This window comes from Pimephales promelas, chromosome 14 (assembly GCF_988280905.1).
Source record: "Pimephales promelas chromosome 14, fPimPro1.hap1.1, whole genome shotgun sequence".
Taxonomy (NCBI): Eukaryota; Metazoa; Chordata; class Actinopteri; order Cypriniformes; family Leuciscidae; genus Pimephales; species Pimephales promelas.
Genome location: NC_142782.1, coordinates 33080853 through 33106436, shown reverse-complemented (window position 1 = coordinate 33106436; position 25584 = coordinate 33080853). Strand labels below are relative to the sequence as shown.

The following is a 25584-nucleotide window of genomic DNA, read 5'->3' as shown; positions in this document are numbered from 1 at the left end:
CCTTGAAAATTATTAGCATACAATTAAACTAGGAAACATAATTGATGGACACTTTTTGATAGAATATGGTACCTACATTTAGGCAAGGCTACACTCTTGAAATGGTTCTATTTAGAACCAGAAATGGTTCCATTCCCCGCTTCATATATGGAACTATATAGAACCATTTTTTGGGTAAAAGGTTCTATTGGCCAAGTATGGAACCCCAGGGTTCTATATAGAACCCAGAGGAACCTTTTTTAAGAGTGTATTGAACCTTTTAGGGGTTCCAAATATGTAGCACTGATAGAACCTTTTAAGGTTCTATATAGAACCTTTTCTTCTAAGAGTGTATAACTCAAGGGTTAGGTGCATCACTGTTTTTTTCTATTACTTTCTAAATTTATTTATAGTTTAGTTTTTGTCTATGGTCGTGCTATGTCATCCTTTCATTCCATTTAGTTGTACGAGTACTGCTTTATTTTTCGGATGGATTATGTGTGTGTTAATCATAAATAGTATGAAATGAACCTACAAAGAGTGAGAAACAGTCTTACAGATAAATGCCGCTGTCAATCATACATTCAGGAAAGTTCTAGCTGTTTTCCAACAACTGTTATCCGTCTGTCGAAGCCCATTGGCTCCTGTATTAAATCCCTTAAATCAGAATTCTTATAATAACTTCTGAAGTCTATCGGCTTGGTTAAGCACAATGGAGGATGTATTTATAGACAGTCAGAGGTGGAGAATGGGCTTATATAAAATCAGCATTTCCACCCTGTTTGAAAACACTTGTGCTTTGTTTCCTGAACTCAAGGGTTACGATTATGGTGAGTTTACATTTATTCATTCATTTATTCTGCTTTATATTTTCAGCAGACATGTACTGTAACTCACTATTGTCTTGATGCATCCAAACGAAGATCTAACCTGTCTGTCTGTGTTTGAAACTAAAGTTTAAGTCTGACGCATAAATTCACTTTCAACAAATAAATAAAGGAAAAGTAAACTGTTTCTTTTCTCAAAGATAGATAAAAAGATTTTCATTACTCAAATCGAAAACCGGAGACACGTGACTGATCCATTTATCGCCATTTGCTTTAGATCAGAAATGAGATCTCTTTAATGTTTCAGTTCACTTCTAGACAAAAATGTTCAAAACGCTCAATGTTTTTCTCCTATAAAAAAAGACCCAAATATCTCCTCTAAAGTTTCAGAACAAATCTCAGCAATGGCTCCAACTGTGACCAGGTTTTGCAAAAATGTTATATATATAAAACATAATGCAGTTTCATGTAGTTTTACTTGTAGTATTTTCAAAGTATTTTGCAATAAACAGCATAAAAATCAATCCAGAGCAAAATATTACAATGAAAATATTACTACTAAGATAAATATTACCAAATATTACTAGAATAGATTGATTCAGGTTAGTAGAATAAGTTGGTATATAGTTGCAGAGTTGTTATTATGTCTAAAGTGGACTTTTGAAATGATCGACATTACTATAATTAATATTTTAACATCTCTTATGTTCATCAAACCTGCATTTATTTGATTAAAAATACAGAAAAAACAGTGCAATTGTGAAATATTATTACAATTTTAAAAAAATAATTTTCTATTTGAGTATACTTTAAAATGTAATTTATTTCTGTGATGCAAAGCTGAATATTCAGCATGAGCACAACGGTTTCCAACATTTATAACTGAGCATCAAATTATCATATTATAATGATTTCTGAAGGATCATGTGACACTGAAGACTGGAGTAATGATGCTGAAAATTCAGCTTTGATCACATGAATAAATTACAGTTATTAAAATAGAAAACCATTCATCAAAATTGTAATAATATATCAATATAAATTGTGTTGAGACAATTAGATACATCAATGAAACGTAAACAAGAGCTCTCTTGAGTTATGGATTGATTTATGCTGTTTATCACAAAAACTTAATATAAAACTACACTTCAGCTCTGACCTTGTGTACAGCACAACTGTTGAGATGTAATCCAGACAGGAGGCCGATGAGCAGCTGTCGGGCTGCGACGTCATCCGGCAGAAACGCATCTCACAATGTTTCCCAAATTCTGTGGCAGGAATGTAAATAGTTGCGATTAATCCCTGTCTTGGTGGGATTAACTATCAACAGGCTCAAAGATGAGGCTGTCAACAGTCAGTGCCAGTGTGTAATCCCACATCTGATCCACTGGCTGACTTCTCTCTCTCTCTCTCTGAGCTAATTATACATCCAGCAGCGCACCAAACCTCACCATTCTCAAACTCACACATCAGATTCAGGTCTATCATTGCTCAGCAGAACCTTCAGTTTAACATCAACTCGCCTAACTCCTGAAGAGAAATGGAAATCAGAATCAGACATACATTGACTGCTTTAAAATGAATGCGAACATCAGTTTTGTTAATTTGAGTTAGTAGAAATGATTGAGACGATGTTGAGAGGAGAAACATCAGAGAAGTGTGAGACTTCAGCAAAAGTCTTGATGTAAACAGATTGTTACTAAAGTCAACATGAGACTGTGTTTGCAAGCCATTTTACTGGCACTGTTTAAAAGTTTGGGGTCTGTTGTTAGTCTCTTCTGTTCACCAAGGCTGCATTTATGTCTTCAAAAACATAATAAATTGTGAAATATTATTACAATTTTAAATAACTGTTTATGTATTTTTTTTATGTAAAATTTCAGCATCATTACTCCAGTCTTCAATGTCACATGATCTTTCAGAAATCATTCTGATATGCAGATTTGCTGCTCTTATTTTAATCAATGTTGAAAACATTGAAAACATAATATTTATCTTATAGAAACTGTGATTTCTTTCAGGATTCTTAGAATAGAAAGTTCAAAAGAACAGCATTTATTTGAAACAGAAATCTTTCGTAACTTATCTCCTTTTGATCAATGTAATGCATCCTCTCTTAAAGTATTCATTTCTTTCCAAAATAAGAAAAGAATTGGGTCACACTTTAGATCAGGGTAAATTTTTCACTATTAAAAAACTATTAACTGTGGCTTTTGCCCCAATAAACTCCTAATTACTGCTTATTAACAGTAAGTGAGGTAGTTGTTAAGTTTAAGTATTGCGGGATGTAGAACATTGTCATAAACAATAAAGCATTAATAATGTGCTTTATAAGTACTACTAATAAACAGCCAATATACTGCATACTATCAAGCAAGTTATTAGTGAGAATTAGACCCTAAACTAAAGTGTTACCAAAAATTTTACATTTTGTAGAGTTTCAGTGAAACAGGAAAAGGGATGTCCGCAAAGAAGGGAAGTCATTTCGCTGGGTTTTTGAAGCAAGTTGTTCCATTTTTTTTAAAGTTATTTCTCTTATTTCCAGTGTGTACTTCTATTTAACCAGTCACAAGTATTCTGTGTTGTTGCAGGCACCCAAAAAGGCAAAGAAGCGGGCAGAAGGAGCCAATTCAAATGTCTTCTCCATGTTTGAACAAACACAGATCCAGGAGTTCAAAGAGGTGTGAACCAAGTGCTCGTTTGACCCTATGACAATTGTCTTTATCCAGACTCTTTCACTGTGATCTCGAGCGGCGAGATCCCCGTATGTGACTTCAATATGTCAGTGTTCATCATCGCTACTCACTAGTGAATAATTCAGAATGTGTCAGTAACGATTAGCACAGTGGAGTGATTTACACCCTGAACACACACACACACACACACACACACACACACCAACCTGCTGTCAAGCCCACGAAATGTGCGTGGAAAATGCAGCAGGACAGACGTTGTCTCTGGTCTCAAAGCGGCTGTGAAAAGATCAGGACAAACAGGATAAGCGTGACGCTGATCCGAGATGGCAGTGATGAAAACGTGCAGACAATTGCGACCAGTCTCTCTCTCTTTCAGTTTGCCTCTCGAGCACATATCACAAACAGACACGAAGTAAAGCGGACCTATAAATATACAAACACAGGGAGTTTGGCAGAACAAGATACATACAAAAAATAAAGCACCATGACAAGGGGTTTGGAGGGATCTGACCTCTAATAAAAGAATTAGTTCACCAAAAAATGAATTAAATGTCATTATTTTCTCCCCCTCGATCACGTCATTCCAAACTTGGAACTTGTAAAACAAAAATGGCGGATTTAAGAACCGTTCACGCTCCACAAAAAAAAAAAAAACATAAAATTATCCTTGAAATATCATAATCCACATGATAGCTTTAGGTGAGAAACGGGTATTGCTGTTTTAATCTTTCTTCTCCACCAAAGCTCTGAAAACTAGTTCAGATTCAGAACTTTGCTGAGTTGCAATTCAATGTTTATTATGCATTCGACAAAGAAATCAGAAAGAGGATTGCATTGACATGAGGGTGAGTAAATAATGTCATGGTTTCAATGTTTAGGTGGAGTTACAGTAAAAAAAAGCAGTCAAAAAAAGTGTATTAAAAAGTGCAAATGCTTTAGTTTCATGAGAAACGTTTCAACGTTTTTTCTCACATCTGCAAACCACAAAAATTGAAGTTAGTAGTTTGTCAAAGTGTCAAACATTATCAATATTATGATGTAAATCAAAATTTAAAAATGTTAAGACGGCATTATATATGTTGACTAATTCACCAATGAGTTTGGTGGACAGATTTTTACTTGAGCTGCAGAAATACTTTACTAGGACACCCTTCATCTTTAATGAAATCAAAATCGACAATTCTTTTTTGTTTTTTGAATATTGTTTTTTACTATGAATGATTTATCTGTGCATATATATATATATATATATATATATATATATATATTTTTATGTGCCTTGTGATCTTCAAACAAAATAACTATTCATCATAAACTAAATTACCTTGTAATCTCAAAATAAACCCTCTTGCAGTGACATCTCTTTTCTTCTCTGATGACGAGGGCGGGGCAACCTGTCACAACCTGGCAAACCACAACCATCCAATCAATTCCCCTCAAACAAACACAAGCCCGACCCTACATTTTTTCTTGTTCCAGAAGCTGTTTCAATCTGCTAAATGTAACAAGGGGGGAAAAAGACTATAAAAACTTGTTTCATGTTGACTTTAACAAACACCGGACTACATTCTGCATCCAACTCACACTCAATATTCTCTCTCTTTCATCTCAGGCTTTCACAATCATGGACCAGAACAGAGACGGCTTTATCGACAAGAATGACCTGAGGGATACGTTCGCAGCTTTAGGTGGACTGTAATAATCTCTCCTATACGTCCGTGTCGTTCTGCATTGTTGGTTGAAGAGTCTCTCTGACAGCAGGTTTGACCTCTGACCTCTCTGCCTCCGCAGGCCGTCTGAACGTCAAACAAGAGGAGCTCGAACTGATGCTGAAGGAGGCTCCAGGACCCATTAACTTCACTGTCTTCCTCACCATGTTTGGGGAGAAGCTAAAAGGTAAATGGACATATACACTAGACCTCACCTTGGCTACGGCAGTTCATTGGAACGAATGCGTCAATAGAGCCGCCATCTTGAAACAGGGCAGCCCCTCCACTTTAATGCATCAGCGTCAATGTAGTAGACACAGGTCTAACGGAAATAAAATCACCATAAATCATCATGAATGCGATTTTTCTTGTTTTTTTGGTTTGTTCCAATGGTCAGACGTGTATTTATCATTGATTCCAGAAAGAAATTATTATTATTTTTTTTTAAACATTCTTCCTATAGTTCAGATTTCATCCGTGAACATCATACGCTGCACAAAAGTCCGCCACCATCAATGAATTCGAAGTAAAGGCAGAGATAGCAGCGTTACCTAGCTACTTCCTATGACAAGACCCCTGTTCCAAGATGGCGGCGGTTTTGACGCATACTTAGAACCCCAAGGTGACGTCTAGTGTATATGTCTATGGTAAATGGTGAACTGTAAAGGCAGGGCTTGATATAATAAGGCAAGCATATTTATTATCTATCTATCTATCTATCTATCTATCTATCTATCAATCTATCTATCGATCAATCATCTATCTATCTATCTATCTATCTATCTATCTATCTATCTATCAATCATCTGTCTATCTATCAATCATCTGTCTGTCTGTCTTAGCTATCTATCTATCTACTTATCTATCTATCTATCTATCTATCTATCTATCTATCTATCTATCTATCTATCTATCTATCATCTATCTATCTATCAATCAATCATCTGTCTATCAATCAATCATCTGTCTATCTATCAATCATCTGTCTATCTATCTATCTATCTATCTATCTATCTATCTATCTATCTGTCTGTCTCTCTCTCTGTCTGTCTATCTATCTCTCTGTCTGTCTGTCTATCTATCTATTAATATATCTACCTATCTATCAATCATCTATCTCTCTATCTATCATCTGTCTGTCTATCCATCCATCCATCCATCCATCCATCCATCTATCTATCTCTCTGTCTATCTATTTATCTATCTACCTATCAATCATCTATCTCTCTATCTATCAATCCATCCATCCATCCATCCATCCATCCATCCATCTATCTATCTATCTATCTATCTATCTATCTATCATCTATCTATCTATCAATCAATCATCTGTCTATCTATCAATCATCTGTCTATCTATCTATCTATCTATCTATCTATCTATCTATCTATCTATCTATCTATCTATCTATCTATCTATCTATCTATCTATCTGTCTCTCTGTCTCTCTGTCTATCTATCTATCTGTCTGTCTATCATCCATCTATCCAATCTATCCAGATTTTTTTTAGGAAATCAATAACTTTATTCAGTAAAGACATTTATAATGTTACAAAATATTTCTATTTAAAAAAAAATGTCTATTCATCAAAAATCCTGAAAAATCTATAATGGTTTCCATGAGAATATGAAGCAACACAACTGTTTTCAACATCAATGAATCAGAAATGTTTCTTGAGCAACAAAACCAGCAGATGATTTGAAGGATCATGTGACACTGAAGACTGGAGTAATGATGCTGAAAATACAGCTTTCATCACAGGAATAAATTACAATTCGACATATTCACATAGAAAACAGTTATTTCAAAATGTAATAATATTTCACAATATTACTGTTTCAAACACCACATCACCATAGCATCAACATTTTATTCAGAATATGTTTTAATTCTTAAAATCATATAAATTGTGTATTTTAAACTTTGGTTGTTTTGGAATAAGTCTACAAGTGGACAAGAAATCACACGGGGATTGTCTTTCCTATTAAAGTCCTACAGAGTCATTTGATCCCACTGAGAATCATAATGGGCCAATAAGGAACTATTATGTTCTGGAAGCTCTTCTATGAGCCTATATGAAGATAAAAGAGGAGTCATGCACACAGTATGTCTTTTTTGCATTCCTAGAGGATTTTAAGTACCATCTTCTCTCTCACCAGTTTTCCATTACTCCCTTAAAAAAAATTATAAAACAGGTGCTGATGCAGAGGAGACTATCCTGAATGCCTTTAAAGTGTTCGACCCTGAGGGAAAGGGAACTTTGAGAAAGGATTTGTGAGTAATATTTAAGCTACACAATACTATAAGATTTCTCTGCTTTGTTTTGCAAATTGCAACTTTGTGACTACTGATGCCATACAGTCTGTTCAAACCCTGCAAGCATGTGTGAAGTGTTTGCCAGACGTGATTCGATTATTTCAAAAGGTTAACCCGAAGTTCGTCTCTCCTCACAGTTTGTCAGGGATGTTGACAACGCAAGCGGACAGATTTTCTCCAGAAGAGGTTTGACATCTTGAGATTATTTGTTTTGTCACACTTCAGCTCTCTGTGTCCTGATATGTCACAATGGCATTCATATTATATACAAATGTCTATATGTGTTTTTATATAGATTATGAACACAAATAGTGATTTTATAATATGTAAAAATACAACCACCCATTAAAACACCAAAATACTGTATTTTTGCTCCGTCTTTCCTCAGATGGAGCAGATGTTTAGTGCTTTTCCTCCAGACGCTGCTGGTAATCTGGACTATAAGAATCTGGTCTACATCATCACACATGGAGAGGAGAAGGACCAAGAGTGAAATATCTCACTTTCAACAGCTCTCAAATAAACATCATGACGTTCTCAGATGTGGTTCTGCATATATGGTGTAAAATAATATTGCCATGTACTATAATGTAACATTTCCAGCACTGAATTGAACTATTAAACCAAATGAGAATGCATTTTAGAGTTGGTTTTGTGATTTAGGTTATGATGATACACAGTGCCTAATAAAACAAATTGCAGCAAAATTATTCATTAGCCTATACCTTTGCATATTAATGTTGATTTCTGATCATTTCAATTTACAGCAGCCCCAAAACAATATTTGGACAGTTAAATTAATTTACTAAACTTACTAAACTTAAACAAAATTCAATTTAATAAACTTATGAATGTCATTGTATTAGATAGCAAAACAGCAAAGCAAGTGTTATTTACTATAAACAAAGTAAATATAAAGATACACTCAAACAAAAATATTTCATTAAGTAATTTATATATATATATATATATATATATATACACACACATCCTAGCTGAATAAAAGTAGTTTTTTTTTTTTTTTTTAAAGGATCATGTGACAATGAAGACTGTATTATGCCTATATATTCATAATTCGGACTGCATCTCTCAATCGAAGTGCATTTCTTGCAATTACTTGGTTTTTATATTGTATCAACTTCAATACAGACAGCAAACTCATTCAAGTTTCATATTATTTCTTTTCAGTGACACTGAAGAAAAGCGGTACAGAAAAAAACACTGGTAAAGAGAGACTAACTAACATAAGCCCTTACTGCCACCTACTGTCTAAGTAGTGGACTTACAAGGTCTCTCGTGTTATTGTTATTTCACAACCCTGAACCTTTCAAAGTCTGAAAGTCAAGTTACATTTTTACACAAACTTCTGCAGTGGCGATCATCTCAGGCTGATCTCCCACTTCTTACAGTCTCTTTCAAAGATTTGCAAGGTTTGGTGAACGAGTTTATTTATACGGAGTAAAGAAGGGCAAGGCTACTGGGAGTTTTTAACCCAGCTGAACAAAACAGTGAATTAAAACTCATGTATAAAGACTGGCACTGAAACAAGCTTCAACTTATTAAGTCAAAAGAAACAACATATTAGACTTTCCCAGCATTTGCAATGAACAAGTTTGCACGCAAACTGAATGTTATAGCACAAGTCAGTGATACAGAAAGATTGAAGAGAATCTTAATTATTTACTAAAATATTTAATATTTATTTTTTTAACGTCATTTCAGCAGCATGGGAACAAAATCGAGTACACAACAAAAGTTGTATAATTGGCTTTATGCACAGCTGTACTACTTCCTGAACTTAAGCTTTCATTTACACATGATGTGGCTGATGATGAGCTGATGCCGTGCCTCTTTCAACCACAAACGCCTTATTTCATCAGTTTTTTGCACTCTTCTCTTTAACTTTTGGCAGTCTATAGAACTCGAAAGGCATTTTCCCGAAGTGACCGATTAGTACAGACCAAAACTTGACCATTTTTCAGCAGAAATAATCAGCTACATTTGCGAGTCCGTTCAGTTCAATGGCATTGTTTACGTTCTGTGCCTCCAAAATGGCCGACTTCCGGTTACACGCAAGTGCTGGGTTACTCACACAGGTCAGTTTATTAGATTAATTAAACTTGTGAGGTAACACAGCGTTGTTTCACTTGGTATAACGTTACACTATAACACTAAACGACATTAAAAATGTGTGCTGAAAGGTATAATGTTAGTTAGTTCGCAAATTTGCTTTACTAGCAGCTAACGTTAGATCAACATAAGAATAACATACTGAACATATTCTAACATTTCATCATGCCAAGCTAACGTATACAACATTGATTTGTTTTATGTACATTTGCTCACCTGTCTAATAAGGCTGTCAAGTCGTGACTCGAGAAGTTCTGTCGAGTCCAGTCTCGGATGTTAGCTCTCTCGGCATCTCAAAAACGCCACGCTGATATTGATCCTCATTTTAGTTCTCCTTGTTGTCCCAAAGTCTGCTTGCCGTGGTCTATGTTTGAAACAAACAAGAACTGCGTGCCGGACAAACGTTCTTCTTCTGTCTATTGTTTATTTGATGCTGTTATGAATGTAATGTGATCCTTTGTATGTGTCTGTTATTGTTCTTGTTATGCAATAAAAAAATAAAATAAATAAACGTTCTTCTTCTTTTTTTAATGGCGTTGGCAAACAACTTTCAAGTGCTCATTACCGCCACCTTCTGATATGGAGTGTGGATCACACTAGCCTTTCCTCACTGCACTTGAAATAAATATATAAATAAATCCAAAATCAAAACCAATAAATAACTTCATAAATATCTAATAACATAATTAATATTCATACATTATCCTTAAATGCAACTTTCCAAGACAACTAAACTCATATCCTTCCACTAAGCCCTGTTTTATTAAAAAACACAAATATCGCTCTATACGATATTCAAAAATGTGATGACGTCACACAATAGCAGAATGTCCGGCCAACAATTTTTTGATGTATTTTGATGATTTATTCAAAGACATGACTTGGCCTTAAAATTATGCTTTTCTTTTTTTTTTTTTATGTATTACATAATTTGATGTATGCATACCCAGGATGCTTATTTTCTGTTAGGTACTATTGTTTGTTTGTTTGTACACCTTGACTTACTTCCCTGTGTTGGTATTTTTGTATAAGTTCTGTAATAAAAAACAAAAAAAAACAAAAAAACAATGGCCTAACCTGTAAGACATCGAAAGGACATAAGTACTCGCTCATTCATATTTTTTGGGCTATATCCTATATTGAACTTGCAGAATCAACAATAAAATCTATGTTGATTTAACGACAAGCAGGTGACACATTTAGCCGTTTAGCCCCATAGACTGTCATTCATTCTGCACTCGCCCGCGATCACCTCCAGTGGAATTCTAATGGAACTGCAACCAAGATGATACACAATGGGGCTAATATGAAGTGCCAAGGCTCTTTTTTTTATTTTTTTTTTTTATTTTTTATTGAAGAAACATATACATTTACAAATACATTCAGGAGAACATAAAAGAGGTAAAGCAAAGACAAATTATACAGAATAGTTCCAAATCAAGTGCCATAAAAATAATTATATTACATTACACAATTATAAAACATAAAATAAAAAAATAAAAAATAATAATACAAATAGAATAAGCAATGTATGATATAAAGCTGTTTAATCTTAACTATCAGATCCAATACAAAATAATTGTTCATATATTTTCAGGAATCTATTACATTTTTTATTGCTAGATAAATTAAAAGATTTAAGCAGTGAGTCTACTTCAACCAAAAAAGAAGTGCCAAGGCTCTTCAAACCGAGGATAGCACGGATATTGCGTCATTGACAGGCAATATTTTTTTCCGGGACGGCCACTTATTTAAAATTGGAATTTCTCTTAAACAAAATATCTTTGGAGACTTTTGTGATATTGTAAGTACACAACTGCAGGAAATATATCAGTGCAAGTGTTTTTTGGATATTTTTTTTTACAAAATTCTTACATATTGGACCTTTAAGATTAAGACCACATTCAGATGACACTTTTTCAATACATAAGTTATAAAAAATAAAAAAATAAAAACGACATAACCTTATAATCAGAGTATGGCATTCTGGATTGTGTCCATAGGGTTGTGTTGTGTCAGTTAATTCATGTTATTTGTCTAAAGCTGTACTGCGCCAGCACGACCGCTAGATGGCGGCAAAAAATTCCTTAAGTCAACACATCTGTTTCATAACAAAGCAAACCTCAGTATTAAAACTACCAGTATGATTAGGCATAGTTTAATTAGAACATGTAAGTAGCTTTTATAAATATGTCTAAAAAAACATAACTGGTGTGCATTGTGAGACAAAACAATGGCATGTCATTGTCATATTTTAATATGGAAGTGCAAGAGCTTTCAGCTCAAACATGCATTTTAGTGTATAGGCTAAGCCTTCTCTGTGGAACCAGGGGACCTTTTCTACCACATTACTAACATCATAAGACAGGTTTAATTGAAAGTACTGATGCTAGTTTGGCATATCAGTGGTTCAGCCGAGTTCAACACGTGCTGAAATCTGCAGAAACTGGTTAGGAAGTTCATGTTCTCCTACTGACTGAAAGCTCAAGCTGTTAAGATGCATTTCCCCTCCAAAATTGTCTATAACTTCTAAAATACTCTATTCTGATTTCTGAATCATATTAAACTATATAAAATATGATTGTTTATAACCAGAATCTGAATTTTTCAAGTGGAATCTTAATGTATTTGTATTTTACCAAGAAAAAGGCAGCAATAGAGAAATAGACACAGAAATAGCTTGTTGTTGTTTTTTTATCTGCATCACCACAAAAACACACAGTAACCCATTTATTAATATTCATGAGTCAAAATACATTATATTTGAAAAAATATTCTTTACTTTAAAAATGTTTGAAATCCTTTGTGCACTGTGTGAATATCCAAGGATTTTTTATTTTTATTTTTTACTTATGAGTGATTACATCCTTATTCCACCTGACATTATACATTCAAAACTACGTAATTTATCAAGTGCAACCGGGTTCAGTTTAGTATTTTATAAACTCAAAAGCCTGTGTATTCTTTCAATGGTCCCCACACCTTATTCACGGCAGCGCCATCTTTGATTTTTAATGAGAATGAAAGCGAGGCTGTGAGGGATAGACTTGCATCTCTTCAATGGGCTGTACTGTTATTTAATGTGTTTTCGGATTGTTCTGATCATGAAACACTGGAAAAATATCTTTCAAAGAAATGTCAGTTGACAAAAAACTCCCGACAATGTAAGCTGTGGAAAATTGTAAGTAATCTAGGAGCTTTATTCAGCTTTTTACAGCGGATGCCATTGGAAACATGGTAAGTTTATCCCTCACAGCCTCACTTTCATACCCGTCATGGCGCTGCTCTGAATAAGGTCTATTAAACTGTTGCGTAACGGCGTCTGACGTCACAGCAGTCATAAGACTTCAGTCGCGCGCCGCGGCCTTCAGAGAGTGCACGAGCAACAGACACGCGAGCGCGCAACGATGGGGTTCAACGCGAGCAAAAGGAGTTTTATAAAACCCGGTTCGACTTGGATGTTCTGAATCACATCAGATCGATCACCATGGAGAGCTGAATGCGACAGATCGGTGATTGATTCGTGAAGGCAGCGAGATTTTGAAAGTTGATGCGGTTCTAAGGTCGTTTAATAACATTGTGGATGCGGTTGCTTTTGAGTGACACCTCCAGACGTCATCAAGGGCCGTGGATCTGTTGTTAGTAACGTTACCGAGTCTAACTAACGTTAACCGCGGGTGATGCTGTCCGTTCTCTCGTACGGTCGACTGGTGGCCCGGGCGGTCATCGGCGGACTCTCGCAAACCGACAGCCGGGACTACAGCCTGGTGTCCGCCAGCTTCGGCTTCGGGAAGGACTTTCGCAAGGGGATTTTGAAGAAAGGGATGTGTTATGGTGACGACGCGTGCTTTATAGCCCGGCACAGATCTGCTGATGTGTTAGGTATGTTATCGCTAAACCATTAAAGCATCTTTGTTTTGTATGCAAAGATAATTTGCTTGTAAGAACTGGTTTAGGCGAGTATCATCGTGGTTAAATCGCTTCTGACGTCACAACAGTCGCACATCGGTGGGTTGTAGGTACAAAAACCGAAGCCTTTGCAATGTGTATACTTGTATTTTAAAAATCAATAAATTAAATCAACTTAAATAACATAATTTCAGGCAATTTTAATGACATGTTTCAGTAGAGTAAATATTACGTTTAATTGACTGCTTTAAAATATCTTAATTTCTTACAATGTATTTGAATATGTTGCTTGTTGTACATTTACTACTGCATGCTAAATAAATCCAGAATTGCTTCACCTGTCACCAAACAATTAAAGAGAATAAAATGAGTGGAAGCCGGTTTCAAATGTTTGGTGCTCCACGTGACTGAACTGTTATTTAGCTACCACTTGCATTGCATTGGTATAATATTTCACACCATTATTCCATAACCACCATATAGACCTGTTAGTAACCTCAACATTGCTTCTCTAACCCGAGAATGGTAACTTTTGGGGGTTAACAAGAGTGCAGATTAGTTTTAGTGTAACAGAAAGGTCATTGTCTAGTTACAAGGAAAGTGCATCTGAAATATGTGGGTGCAAAACAATAGATGAACACTGAGGGCCACAGACTTGGGTTTCAGTCTTTGTCTTGAGTCTTGACAGTGTTTAACACTGCTTCTTACTTCTCTTGGGAATAAAGTTATTTTTTTTTACAAGCAAATAATGTCTCTGAAGAGTTTTAGTAGTCCTTCAACGTTGAAGCTGATTAGCCCTTGTCCTCACAAGGAGTATGCCTACAATTCAGACCTGCTAACATGTTTCTAAGACCTACTCGGACAGCTATATGTCACAGTCAAATTAACCTACATCTCAAACACATGAGCAGGGTTCTGATGGCCTAAGAAACGGCAACCAAGACTTTTCAAGCTTCAAGCCAGCAAATCTAGCTCTGGAAATCCCAGTGCTTTTAAGGCGAGATCACGAGAGGATGCAGGTCGATGAGGGGACTGGCCTTGTATGGTCACGAACCAGGGTTCCTGCTCATTGTCAGATAGGAAGCTGGGATGGCTTTATAGGGAAAATTCCCAGTCTGTTGGACTGATTTGGAAATGGGCCGTGCACATTACGTCTTTGTGGGGTGTAAGCAGTTAACGTTTGCTTTCTTAATATACAATCGAGACTGGTCTGCAAATCAACTAGTGGTTGACAGATGTGGGGTCTTCAATGGTAAACATGCACAAAATGGCTAAAAAGTGAAATTAAATTAAACCTACTCTTTTCATCATGCAGGCCATGGGTGTCATCCAATTACAATAATCTCAAAGTTCACCTCCTTAAGGCTACTTTTACTTTTCAGTCCATTTTCGCTTGTGGGTCAACAAGTTTTCCCATCAGATACCTTCACGTTACCTCTTGCTCACCTTTTAATCCTACTAAATTCAGTTTGACCTTAGCTGATGAAAATATTACATCACAGTATGAATAATTTTATATTATGGTACCACAATATAGTTATCCTTTGATGGATACTCGACTCCTGGGGTATTTATGTACACTTGCTACACTCTTTCATTGGGGTTCTATATATGAAGCATACGGTTCTTTACTCAACTCCAAAGACCCTTTTATGCTAAAAAGGTTCTATAATGACAAGAAAGAACTCTTTTGGCACATAGGCTATTATTCATTCATATTTTACATTATTCTGCAACATTTTGTAGTTGTAATTAAATTATTGTTTATTAAACCATTAATATTGCATTTTAATCATGCTGATTTTTGGAGGAGAAAAACTGAAATGGCACTCTTCGTGTGACATTGACTAACTACATAAAATTATATAAATATCTTTATATCTTGAATTTTCTGATCATTCACATGCATTCATAAATATATTTTAGGGTCTTGTTTGTCAATAATATGAAATATTTAATCTGGAAAGGACAAAACAAATGATAATTCTATATAGAACCTTTTTACTGGTTAAAAAGAACCCTAAAGGGTTCTTATTATTGAACCCTTAAAAAGGCTTCTGTATAGAACCTTTTAGGGGTTCCAAATACGTAGCGCTCATAAACCTTTTAAGGTTCTATATAGAACCTTTTCTTCTAAGAGTGTAGCGTTCAAAATCTTGGGGTTGGTAAAATTTGTTTATTTTCTTATGCTCACCAAGGCTGCATATATTCAATGAAAAATACAGTAAAATCAATAATATTTTGTAATATCAGTATAGACCATTTCACAAGATGTAAACAACACTGGTCCAGAAGCACTTCCTGTTTCAGTTTTTTAACACTACATATAAGCTGGGACAAAATACAACCAACAGAACATTTAAAACTGAATCAAAAAGTTAAACAAACATCTTTAAGATGTTTTCTTTACATGTGAAATAAAGAAAACAGTTACAAACTGAAACAGGAAGTGTTTCTGGACCAGTGTTGTTTACTACATCTTGTGAAATGGTCTATATAAATCATTATTTTTGGTTTTATTTAATTCCTGTGATCCAAAGCTGAATTTCAGCATCATTACTCCAGTCTTCAGTCACATGATCCTTCAGAAATCATTCTAATATACTGATGAAATATTTCTTATCAGCAGTGTTGAAAACACTTCATATTTTTGTGATGCATTTATTTTCAGGATTCTTTGATGAATAGAAAGTTAAAAAGAACAGCATTTTTTGGAAATCAAAATCATTTTACTGATCAATTTAATGCATCCTTGCTGAAAATAATTATGAATATCTCTCGTAGATGTAAAATAGCTGTACAGAAACATTACAGTAATTGGAAGTTGTGTTGTTGCTTGTTAAGCATTTATAAAATGCTGCTCTCTAATGGCATTGTCCCTCGTTATGTTTCTGTTGTATCACCTATAGGTGTGGCTGATGGAGTGGGTGGCTGGCGGGACTATGGGGTCGACCCCTCTCAGTTCTCTGGGACGCTCATGAGGACATGTGAGCGACTCGTCAAAGAAGGGAGATTTGTGCCAAGCAACCCAGTGGGAATCCTCACCACCAGCTACTATGAGTTACTTCAGAACAAAGTACCGCTATTAGGTGAGCATATTCAGCTTTAGCTTTTGGATTATGAAGTGAATTAATTTCATAAGTAGAAACAGAAGTGTGCAGTATGCTGTACAATGGAAGTCTCTACACATGAAAGTGTTAAAATGAGAGAGCTGGACAGAAAAAGCATTTGCATTGAACTGTATTTCCAGTTTTCAAATGAAAACTGTAGAGACATTAGATCATAATGTGTTTTGGAGGCTTCGACGTTACGCTCTGGCTTCAATTAAGGTGCGGTCGCTCAATTTTGTGTTCCATTCACTTCCATTCATATGCTTCTGTAAACTGGAGAATTCGTCATCTTTTGCTACATACTAAAGATCAGTTTTCTACAAAGTAACTTTAAGCGTCAGACTAACATTCTTAACCTACGGTGTTCATGTGCGATGGCATGTTAACTATGCATGCACTGACATGTGAGACAGTACACACTGATGTGTTATAAAACTGAGGACTGGATGTTCTGGGACAGTCAAGACTCAAGAGTAAAGTTTTATCTTTCCTGACTGGGAAACAAAATGTTTTTGGAAAGGGCCTTGACTCATTTTTTTTCTCAGGATAAGATCAAAGCCGTAACTAAAATGGAATGGAGTGAAATGAGTCACTTGTACCGTGTTTTGCCCTCAAACACGCTGTGGGCTAGATGAGTCACGGACAGAGTATTGGGTCACAAGATTGGATTTTGTTATTAAATCTGCACCACTTCAAAGCTAGTACAAGAAACACTGAAAATAGTGAAAATGTTTTACTTGGATACAAACATTTAAATTTGCAATGGCAGTTTTTATGTCAACTTAATGTAATTGTTTCTGTGCACATTGAAATGCACATAACTATAGAATCAATTCTTAATGCGCATTTGAACGCCATCAGCATTTATCACACCGTTTTAGGACACCATTGGGTCAGCTGATGAAGTTTTAGGACACCATTGGGTCAGCTGATGGAGTTTTAGGACACCATTGGGTCAGCTGATGGAGTTTTAGGACACCATTGGGTCACCTGATGGAGTTTTAGGACACCATTGGGTCTCCTGATGGAGTTTTAGGACACCATTGGGTCTCCTGATGGAGTTTTAGGACACCATTGGGTCAGCTGATGGAGTTTTAGGACACCATTGGGTCTCCTGATGGAGTTTTAGGACACCATTGGGTCACCTGATGTTGTTTTAGGACACCATTGGATCACCTGATGGAGTTTTAGGACACCATTGGGTCTCCTGATGGAGTTTTAGGACACCATTGGGTCACCTGATGGAGTTTTAGGACACCATTGGGTCAGCTGATGGAGTTTTAGGACACCATTGGGTCAGCTGATGGAGTTTTAGGACACCATTGGGTCACCTGATGTTGTTTTAGGACACCATTGGATCACCTAATGGAGTTTTAGGACACCATTGGATCACCTGATGGAGTTTTAGGACACCATTGGGTCAGCTGATGGAGTTTTAGGACACCATTGGGTCACCTGATGGAGTTTTAGGACACCATTGGGTCTCCTGATGGAGTTTTAGGACACCATTGGGTCACCTGATGGAGTTTTAGGACACCATTGGGTCACCTGATGGAGTTTTAGGACACCATTGGGTCTCCTGATGGAGTTTTAGGACACCATTGGGTCTCTCCTGATGGAGTTTTAGGACACCATTGGGTCAGCTGATGGAGTTTTAGGACACCATTGGGTCTCCTGATGGAGTTTTAGGACACCATTGGGTCACCTGATGTTGTTTTAGGACACCATTGGATCACCTGATGGAGTTTTAGGACACCATTGGGTCTCCTGATGGAGTTTTATGACACCATTGGGTCTCCTGATGGAGTTTTAGGACACGATTGGGTCACCTGATGGAGTTTTAGGACACCAATGGGTCACCTGATGGAGTTTTAGGACACCATTGGATCACCTGATGGAGTTTTAGGACACCATTGGATCACCTGATGGAGTTTTAGGACACCATTGGGTCACCTGATGGAATTTTAGGACACCATTGGGTCACCTGATGGAGTTTTAGGACACCATTGGGTCACCTGATGGACCTTTAGGACACCATTGGGTCACCTGATGGACCTTTAGGATTAGATACAACTCCCATACAACTCCAACACTCATGACATGGTTCAAGCATGTTTCGTCCGTTTTTATTTTATTTTTTAAATATTCATTTATTGGCCATTATAACTGCCGATACCGATAGTTCGGAAAATGCCTAATATCGGCCTGCCGATATATCGGTCTGGCTCTACTTTAAATAAACTATCATGTGACTGATTAAGCATCTTTCTCTACTTTAGGAAGCAGTACAGCGTGTATCGTGGTACTAGACAGGCAGAGTCACCGGCTACACACGGCTAATCTAGGAGACTCTGGCTTTCTGGTGGTTCGAGGTGGAGAGGTGGTACACAGGTCTGATGAACAGCAGCATTACTTCAACACCCCTTTCCAGCTCTCGATCGCCCCTCCTGAGGCAGAGGGCTCCGTTCTCAGCGACAGGTGAGACCCTCCTCTAGCTCTCTGATTATGCAACGGCATCGTGTCCCCAACCTACACGCGAGCGGGACATAATCCCCTGGCTGTCAGTATGAGAGCATGATTAGGTCCTCACTCTGAGAGCCTGGTTATTAACTCGACTGGATAATCGGTTTCTCCTGGAGAGAGATGTGTCACTCTGTGTGAACACTGCTCTACTGCATAGGATATGTAATGCTCTCTATTCTCCTATTTCAGATTAACCGATATATTTTAAATAAGTGGCAAGAAGAGTGGAAAATGTGCAAGAATAATCAGCTGTATGAAAGCTGAAAGCGACAGTGAAGTTTGAAGAATGAGAGTATAGTCCTAGTCATATCAGCCTAGAAAATCGCAACTTTACATTTTCCGTCTGTCTTAGTGCACGATGTAACTACAGAAGTGTCAAGTTTTAAATAGGAAAAATATCTAAACACTTTGGTAATTTTTTTGGGAGAAATGCTAATGGTCTTGTGCACTTCAATGATGTATGCTAAGCTATGCTAAAAGTGCTACCGCCAGATCCGGAGATCAGCTGAATGGATTCAAAAAAGGTAAAACTCAACAGGGAGAGTTGTAAAATGAGCGTATTTCCAAAAAAAAAGTCGAGCATTCCTTTTACGATTATTTTTTCAGAGTAGGTTGCCAGGTCTTTCTCCATTATGACTTGGGCCTCCTACTCTGTCTAGTAAACATGACCCTACTTCAGTGATTTACAGTGAATTTATCATGGTTAAGCAGTGGTGTTGGGCTGTTTCTGCTCTAAACTACATCCAGTTAATTTTAATCTTTCCAGACACATGACTTGGCTGCCAACCATCGCATGGCGTCAGTAAACCCTGATATTAGCTGGTTTCTCTTTGATGGATGAGCTAGTAGAAGTGGTTCTCTGAGGCCAGATATTCTTCAGTTTGAAGGTCTCGTTTCCACTTTTTAATTCTCTGAATTTATTCAAACTAAGTATCATGTTTAAACCTCGTGACCCGTGACACGGCATAGACGGGGGGAATGACAGCCAGTGTATTCGTATCAGTGGGCATAATGCCTGCTACTGACTTCCTGGAACAGAACACGACACTTCACAGCTGATCTGTATGTTCTGCCTGCTTTATACTGTAATGAGGATCAAGCTAAAAGCTTCTTAGACTGAAACTGCTTTTATTCTTTTCAACTGTGCTTCTAAATATGGTCAGCGCTTACTTTATATTAGAGCTGCAAACACATTTGGGACGGCACAGAATGTGCAGTTAGTTGGTTTTGAATGATGGATTGTTGAGGTGACCTAAAGACATTGAGATACATTGTGAGAAGTGAATTTCTTTCAAATTATGTCAACCTTCAGAATGGGAATATCAAATTTCACAACTAAACTATTGACAATTTTGTGTCCTCTTGTGTCCCACAGCCCTGATGCTGCTGATAGCTCATCCTTCGATGTCCAGTTGGGAGACATTATACTCACAGCTACAGATGGTCTCTTTGACAACATGCCAGACTACATGATTTTACATGAACTTAAAAAACTCAAGGTACCGGAAACATCTACGTATAACACTTCACTTATAACACGTCCATTTTTCTGTCTTCCGATGACACTAATACGAATTGTGTGCTCTGCTTTCAGAATACCAACTATGAAAGCATCCAGCAAACAGCCAAAAGTATTGCTGAACAGGCCCATGTTTTAGCATACGACCCCAATTACATGTCTCCTTTTGCACAGTTTGCCTGCGATAATGGCTTAAATGTCAGAGGTGAGAGATACTCTTTTAAAAATGACTAAATTATTTGATTTCTTTTGAACAAGCTGCGATTTTTACTTTTCCTGATTTACTTTCTCTTTACAATTTCTGAGATAATGGTCATGCTAATGTCTATACACTTGCTCTGAAATCAATTACTATTCATTCTTAATTCGATAATTAAATTTATTCTTTATTTAAATTCATGCATTTAAAAAAGGTGGGCATTTTTCCAGCTCAATGCACTTTAAAATTTGAAGTTGTCACAATTATGTTTGGGTTTATTATAGTTACATAAAACAAAAACCATTTGTTACTTAAAAAAAAACAAAAACAGTTTTGTTACTTGAAATAAAATAAACGATAACTGAAATAAAAAAAAAAACAGTTTTTGTTACTTGAAATAAAATAAAGTATTAAAAACTATGTTTCAGCTAGTTGCCAAAGTTAATTTTAATTTAGTTATCTAAAATAACTAAAACAGAAATGAAAATGAAAACTGTATATACATATTAAGACATATTATTTTGATTATTTTCAAAATTTTGATGACAAATGTCTGAAGTAGAAAATGCACTTAAGTGCTTAAAATATGCTTTGGATAAAAGCAAACATTTAAAAGTATAACTGGTCAGATAGTTGATGGATGATCATTGTTAGTTGGATTTTTCCACTAAAAATAGGTCAAGAATTGCATTTTGTATGAGAAATGGATGCAAAATAATTAAATTAGGTAATAATATGGTCATCTTTTTAATCCCTAATCAATGCATTAAATTCATTATCAGGTAACACTTTACAATAAGGTTCCATTTGTTAACATGAACTAACATTTAAGAAGTACTTAAAGCATTTATTAATCTTGGTTAATGTTCATTATACTATTTACTAAGACATTATTAAAATCAAAAGTTGCATCTGTTAATATTATTTAATAGATTTGTGCTAACATGAGCCGACAATGAACCATTGTGTTTGTATTAACTAACATTTAACAAATATTCAAAAGAGTGTAACAAATGTATTGCTCATTGTTAGCAAACTAACATTGACTAATGAGACCTTATTGTAAAGTGTTACCCATTATCAGATTGATGCATTTTTTATTAGCGGTGTAACGATACCCTCATGTCACGATTCGATACATATCACAATACTGAACTCACAATGTGATACTTCAAGACATATGGTAAAAGGTTAACAAAAAAATGTACAGTTGATTAAAATGCTAACTTTGATATTACATTGTAGGTTTAAATGAATAGGCTTGGACTTGGTGCTTGTAACCAAAGGACAACGGTGTCACCAGAATAACAATATTCCGAAGCTAATTATTGTAGATGCTTGCACGCTTTCACTGACTACTAGATATTTTTAAATAATGTTGGCCACTTTTTACTGGTAACATAACACATTTTGCATTATCACACAAATATTCCCCCATTGCATTGTTATACATTATAATCAACATTAAATATAGTAGTTTGTAATGTATTACTTGCATTAAAACTCTTGCATTAAAACTGCATTAAAAATAAAAAATGAAAGCATTCATTTTTTATTTTGGGGGGACTATCCACTATACGTATTGTTGCATTTTTCTTTTGCGATATATTGTGGCACGATATATTGTTGTACCCCTAATTTTTATTTTCCTAACTGGCACATGTGAACATTGTAGATGTCGAGTAAATATCTAGTGTTGACATTTGCCTGACAACATTCCCTCTTTCTCTTCTTTCCAAAGGAGGGAAGCCAGATGACATCACTGTTCTGCTGTCAATTGTAGCGGAGTACACAGACTAATGTTAGCAAGAGCTGCAAAATGCTTCTCTTGTTGTCTTCCTCTCAGTCACTGGACTGGCAGCTGTTTCCTGCTGGCAGGATTGAGGGCTGTTTGAGTTTTGTTTCTGGCTGGCCACATCTGTTCCCTGGGTTCTTCAACCTTTCTAGACTGTACTTCTAATGATGTCGCCTGCAGGCCCAAGTGAAAGTTGCTAAAGCCACTGCTAAATTGCAAGCACTTTTCTAGTACATCTGAAAGAATCAGCAGTGTTTCTGCCGTCCAGTGATGAACAAGTACGTGGTAATGATGTGGTTGAGAGGGTTTAGAAGGTAAAAATGAAGAAAGAATAAGGGAAAAGCAAAGAAGAAAGAAATAATTTGATTAGGGACAAGCGTCTATAAAAAAAAAGAGAAAGTTTCCGTACTAAGAAGAACCATTAAGATGGTAGCGATGTGCCATGGGATTCTTTGACTTTGCAAACGCCTAAGGGAGATGCCCTCAAGTTACACGAGTCTTGAGCCGTCACGTTTACTTTCTATTTTAAAAGATACCCAATCTGTATCCTCTGGACAGGCGCTAGCTGAGATGTGAGGTTTTTAAAGTCCCCGTGAACCGGAAGTTGCAAACGATTTTTCTCCCGTGCTGTGACGTATTTCCAAGTGAAACGGAATATTGAACAGAGGGCAGGGTTTTACTCTAGCGCTCCTCCTCTCCATCTCTCGCTCATAGCAAACTAACGGTTTGAGGGGAGTGGTTAAGCGTTTCCCCACCCAAACTGTGAAACCTACGTCATCAACCGTTCCAGACCGGAAGGAACTTTTCAGATTTTTATTAAAGATTACCAAGGTAAAACATTTTTTTAATATATATTTACTTGCACGGATTAATTGTTCACCACAAGACTAGTAATATGCGCTAACAAAGTAAATAGGTTCAATTTTGATTTCACGGGGACTTTAAGCATCAGTGACTACTACAAACTCTTCACTAGCAAATGGACAGTTTGTCGACAGTGTCGTTGCATTACTTTAAGATACTAGATTGATTATGACGCTTAACCTCATCAAAATACTGTCTAAGTTAATGATCGACAATAGAAATGCCTTTCTTCTGAGATCTCAACTTATGAAAGACACTTTTCTTAAGACAAGTTCTCATTACATAAGATAAAAGTGTAGGACGCGCGTTTGTGTAAGCAATTTAATGTACAGGGCAAATTACAGTTCTTGGGGAGACGGAAACCTTTCACTTCCTATTTATTAATTTAAAACCGTATTACTCCACTATTGAGTTTTTTTTAATCCGACTGCAAGGGATTGTGGGATGTGTTGAGAGGAAAAAAGCAGTCCCACTTAAACCACTTTTAAGAGGTTCACATGCATGTGACGTGTATGTGAGAGGAACGTTTACGAGCTGTAGATATTTGGAAACCTGGCTGTATATTTATGTATGACATGTATGCATTTGGAAAGTGTAGTTATTACACATCAGATGTATAAAAGAATATATTTGATAATTGTGTGGATTCTGTTAAACTTTTTTTTGTAAAATTGAATTTTAAAATATCCCTTGAGGTGTTTACGCACAAAGCTAATGCTAGCATCTGTGAATGCTTTCAGTGGGTATGTCATGATCACATGATCTAATAAAGTTATATTTTTATAACTTCTGTACGTCGCTGTTTTTCATTTCCCATGAAGCAATGCAGTTATATATTGTATAATTAACTAAGTCTCCCTGCAATATAGACATTTATATCTGAACTTTACAACAAAATAGTGTTATATACATACATACATACATATTTGTGATTATAATAAGACGTGACGTAAATTAAGTCTTGTATTTTTCTCTAATTTTCAAATACGTAATGTGATTCATATCAGTTCAGAGCTGGTTGTTTTTTTTACGTTTGTCATTTTAGCTTTATTTGCAGTATAGTATTTGTAGGTATTACGGTGTGTTGGATGACCAATTGTGTGACAAATATTTAAAGAGCAAATACTCCATGTAATCTCATTCAATATGAGCTATTCATAAAAGCAGCTTGTATAATGAATAAGCAAGGATATAATAGTCTGAAGCATGAAGCATAGCATGTTACACTGCAGGAGACCAATGTCATCTTCCCACACAAACGGCGATACGCGTTTCATCTATGGAGCTATTCTAATCACACAAGCAATTAACTGGATTACATCATCGGATGAGTCTTCAAGGCCACCTGCAGAAAGAAGCTGTCACTTTTCTCTTGATCTAGTTTGTTGAAGCAGAAGTGTCTAATTTTATTCAACGTTCAATAAGTCCGCTACATGTGAACCATTGGTAGATTGTCTTCCTGGGGCCGGTTTCACAAAGATAGACTTTGATTATGGCTTATATATAGTAGTCAGACCATTGGCCAAAGTGCTTAAGACTCTGAATATCTAAATGTAGGAATACACTGCAATGCATTCTGGGTAAAATGAGACTTTTCAAAACAAAAAACATGGTGGATCGAGTAAGCGCAATCATCTGCTCAGTGCAGTTTACCCCAGTGGGAGATGTGTGTGATTTGGAGTTTAACAGTTACAAGGACGTTTTACGTGGGGAAATTTAGCGGAAAATGTAGTAACAGAAAGAAATGTTTAATTTGGAAAGGGCAATTTTCCCTTATCTTTCGGCTGTTTGTAAAAGTAACTGATTGTCACTGTGGGTCGCCAAGTTAACAGTCTTAGACCTAAGTTAGCCTGGGGGTAAGCTATCTAATTTTTTTGGTCTAAATTAAGTCAGTCTTTATTTTTGTAAAACAGTCTAGCATTAGACTAGTCTATGAGCAAATTTTAGTCTTGTCTAACACTATAGACCTGTCTAAAATGGCTTTGTAAAACCGGCCCCTGAAGAGAA

General features: G+C 36.1%; 3 protein-coding genes across 4 annotated transcripts in view; 2 read left to right on the top strand and 1 right to left on the bottom strand.

Moving 5' to 3' along the window:
* cux2b (cut like homeobox 2b) overlaps positions 1 to 10189 on the bottom strand; it is a 185762-nt gene extending 175573 nt beyond the window's left edge. Inside the window, exon 1 of the mRNA XM_089119879.1 lies at positions 9875 to 10189. The gene's annotated coding sequence lies outside the window, so the exon portion shown is untranslated. The remainder of the gene's footprint in view (positions 1 to 9874) is intronic.
* Positions 707 to 8346, top strand: myl2b (myosin, light chain 2b, regulatory, cardiac, slow). Of its 2 annotated transcripts, XM_039674883.2 has the most exons (7): positions 707 to 809; positions 3398 to 3487; positions 5115 to 5190; positions 5294 to 5398; positions 7408 to 7486; positions 7666 to 7714; positions 7917 to 8344. In XM_039674883.2, the coding sequence occupies exons 1-7, from the start codon at positions 807 to 809 to the stop codon at positions 8019 to 8021; spliced, it is 507 nt and encodes a 168-aa protein (XP_039530817.1). In that variant the 5' UTR covers positions 707 to 806; the 3' UTR covers positions 8022 to 8344. The 2 variants fall into 2 exon arrangements, with proteins under 2 accessions (XP_039530817.1, XP_088976009.1); XM_089119883.1 differs by lacking the exons at positions 707 to 809; positions 3398 to 3487 and having other exon boundaries at positions 4807 to 5190; positions 7917 to 8346.
* A 2841-nt stretch (positions 10190 to 13030) lies between the features above and the next one.
* On the top strand, positions 13031 to 23036 carry pptc7a (protein phosphatase targeting COQ7 a). Its single transcript, XM_039674776.2, has 6 exons — positions 13031 to 13540; positions 16477 to 16656; positions 18957 to 19155; positions 20576 to 20699; positions 20795 to 20924; positions 22660 to 23036. The coding sequence occupies exons 1-6, from the start codon at positions 13339 to 13341 to the stop codon at positions 22716 to 22718; spliced, it is 894 nt and encodes a 297-aa protein (XP_039530710.1). The 5' UTR covers positions 13031 to 13338; the 3' UTR covers positions 22719 to 23036.
* The last annotated feature ends 2548 nt before the right edge of the window (positions 23037 to 25584 follow it).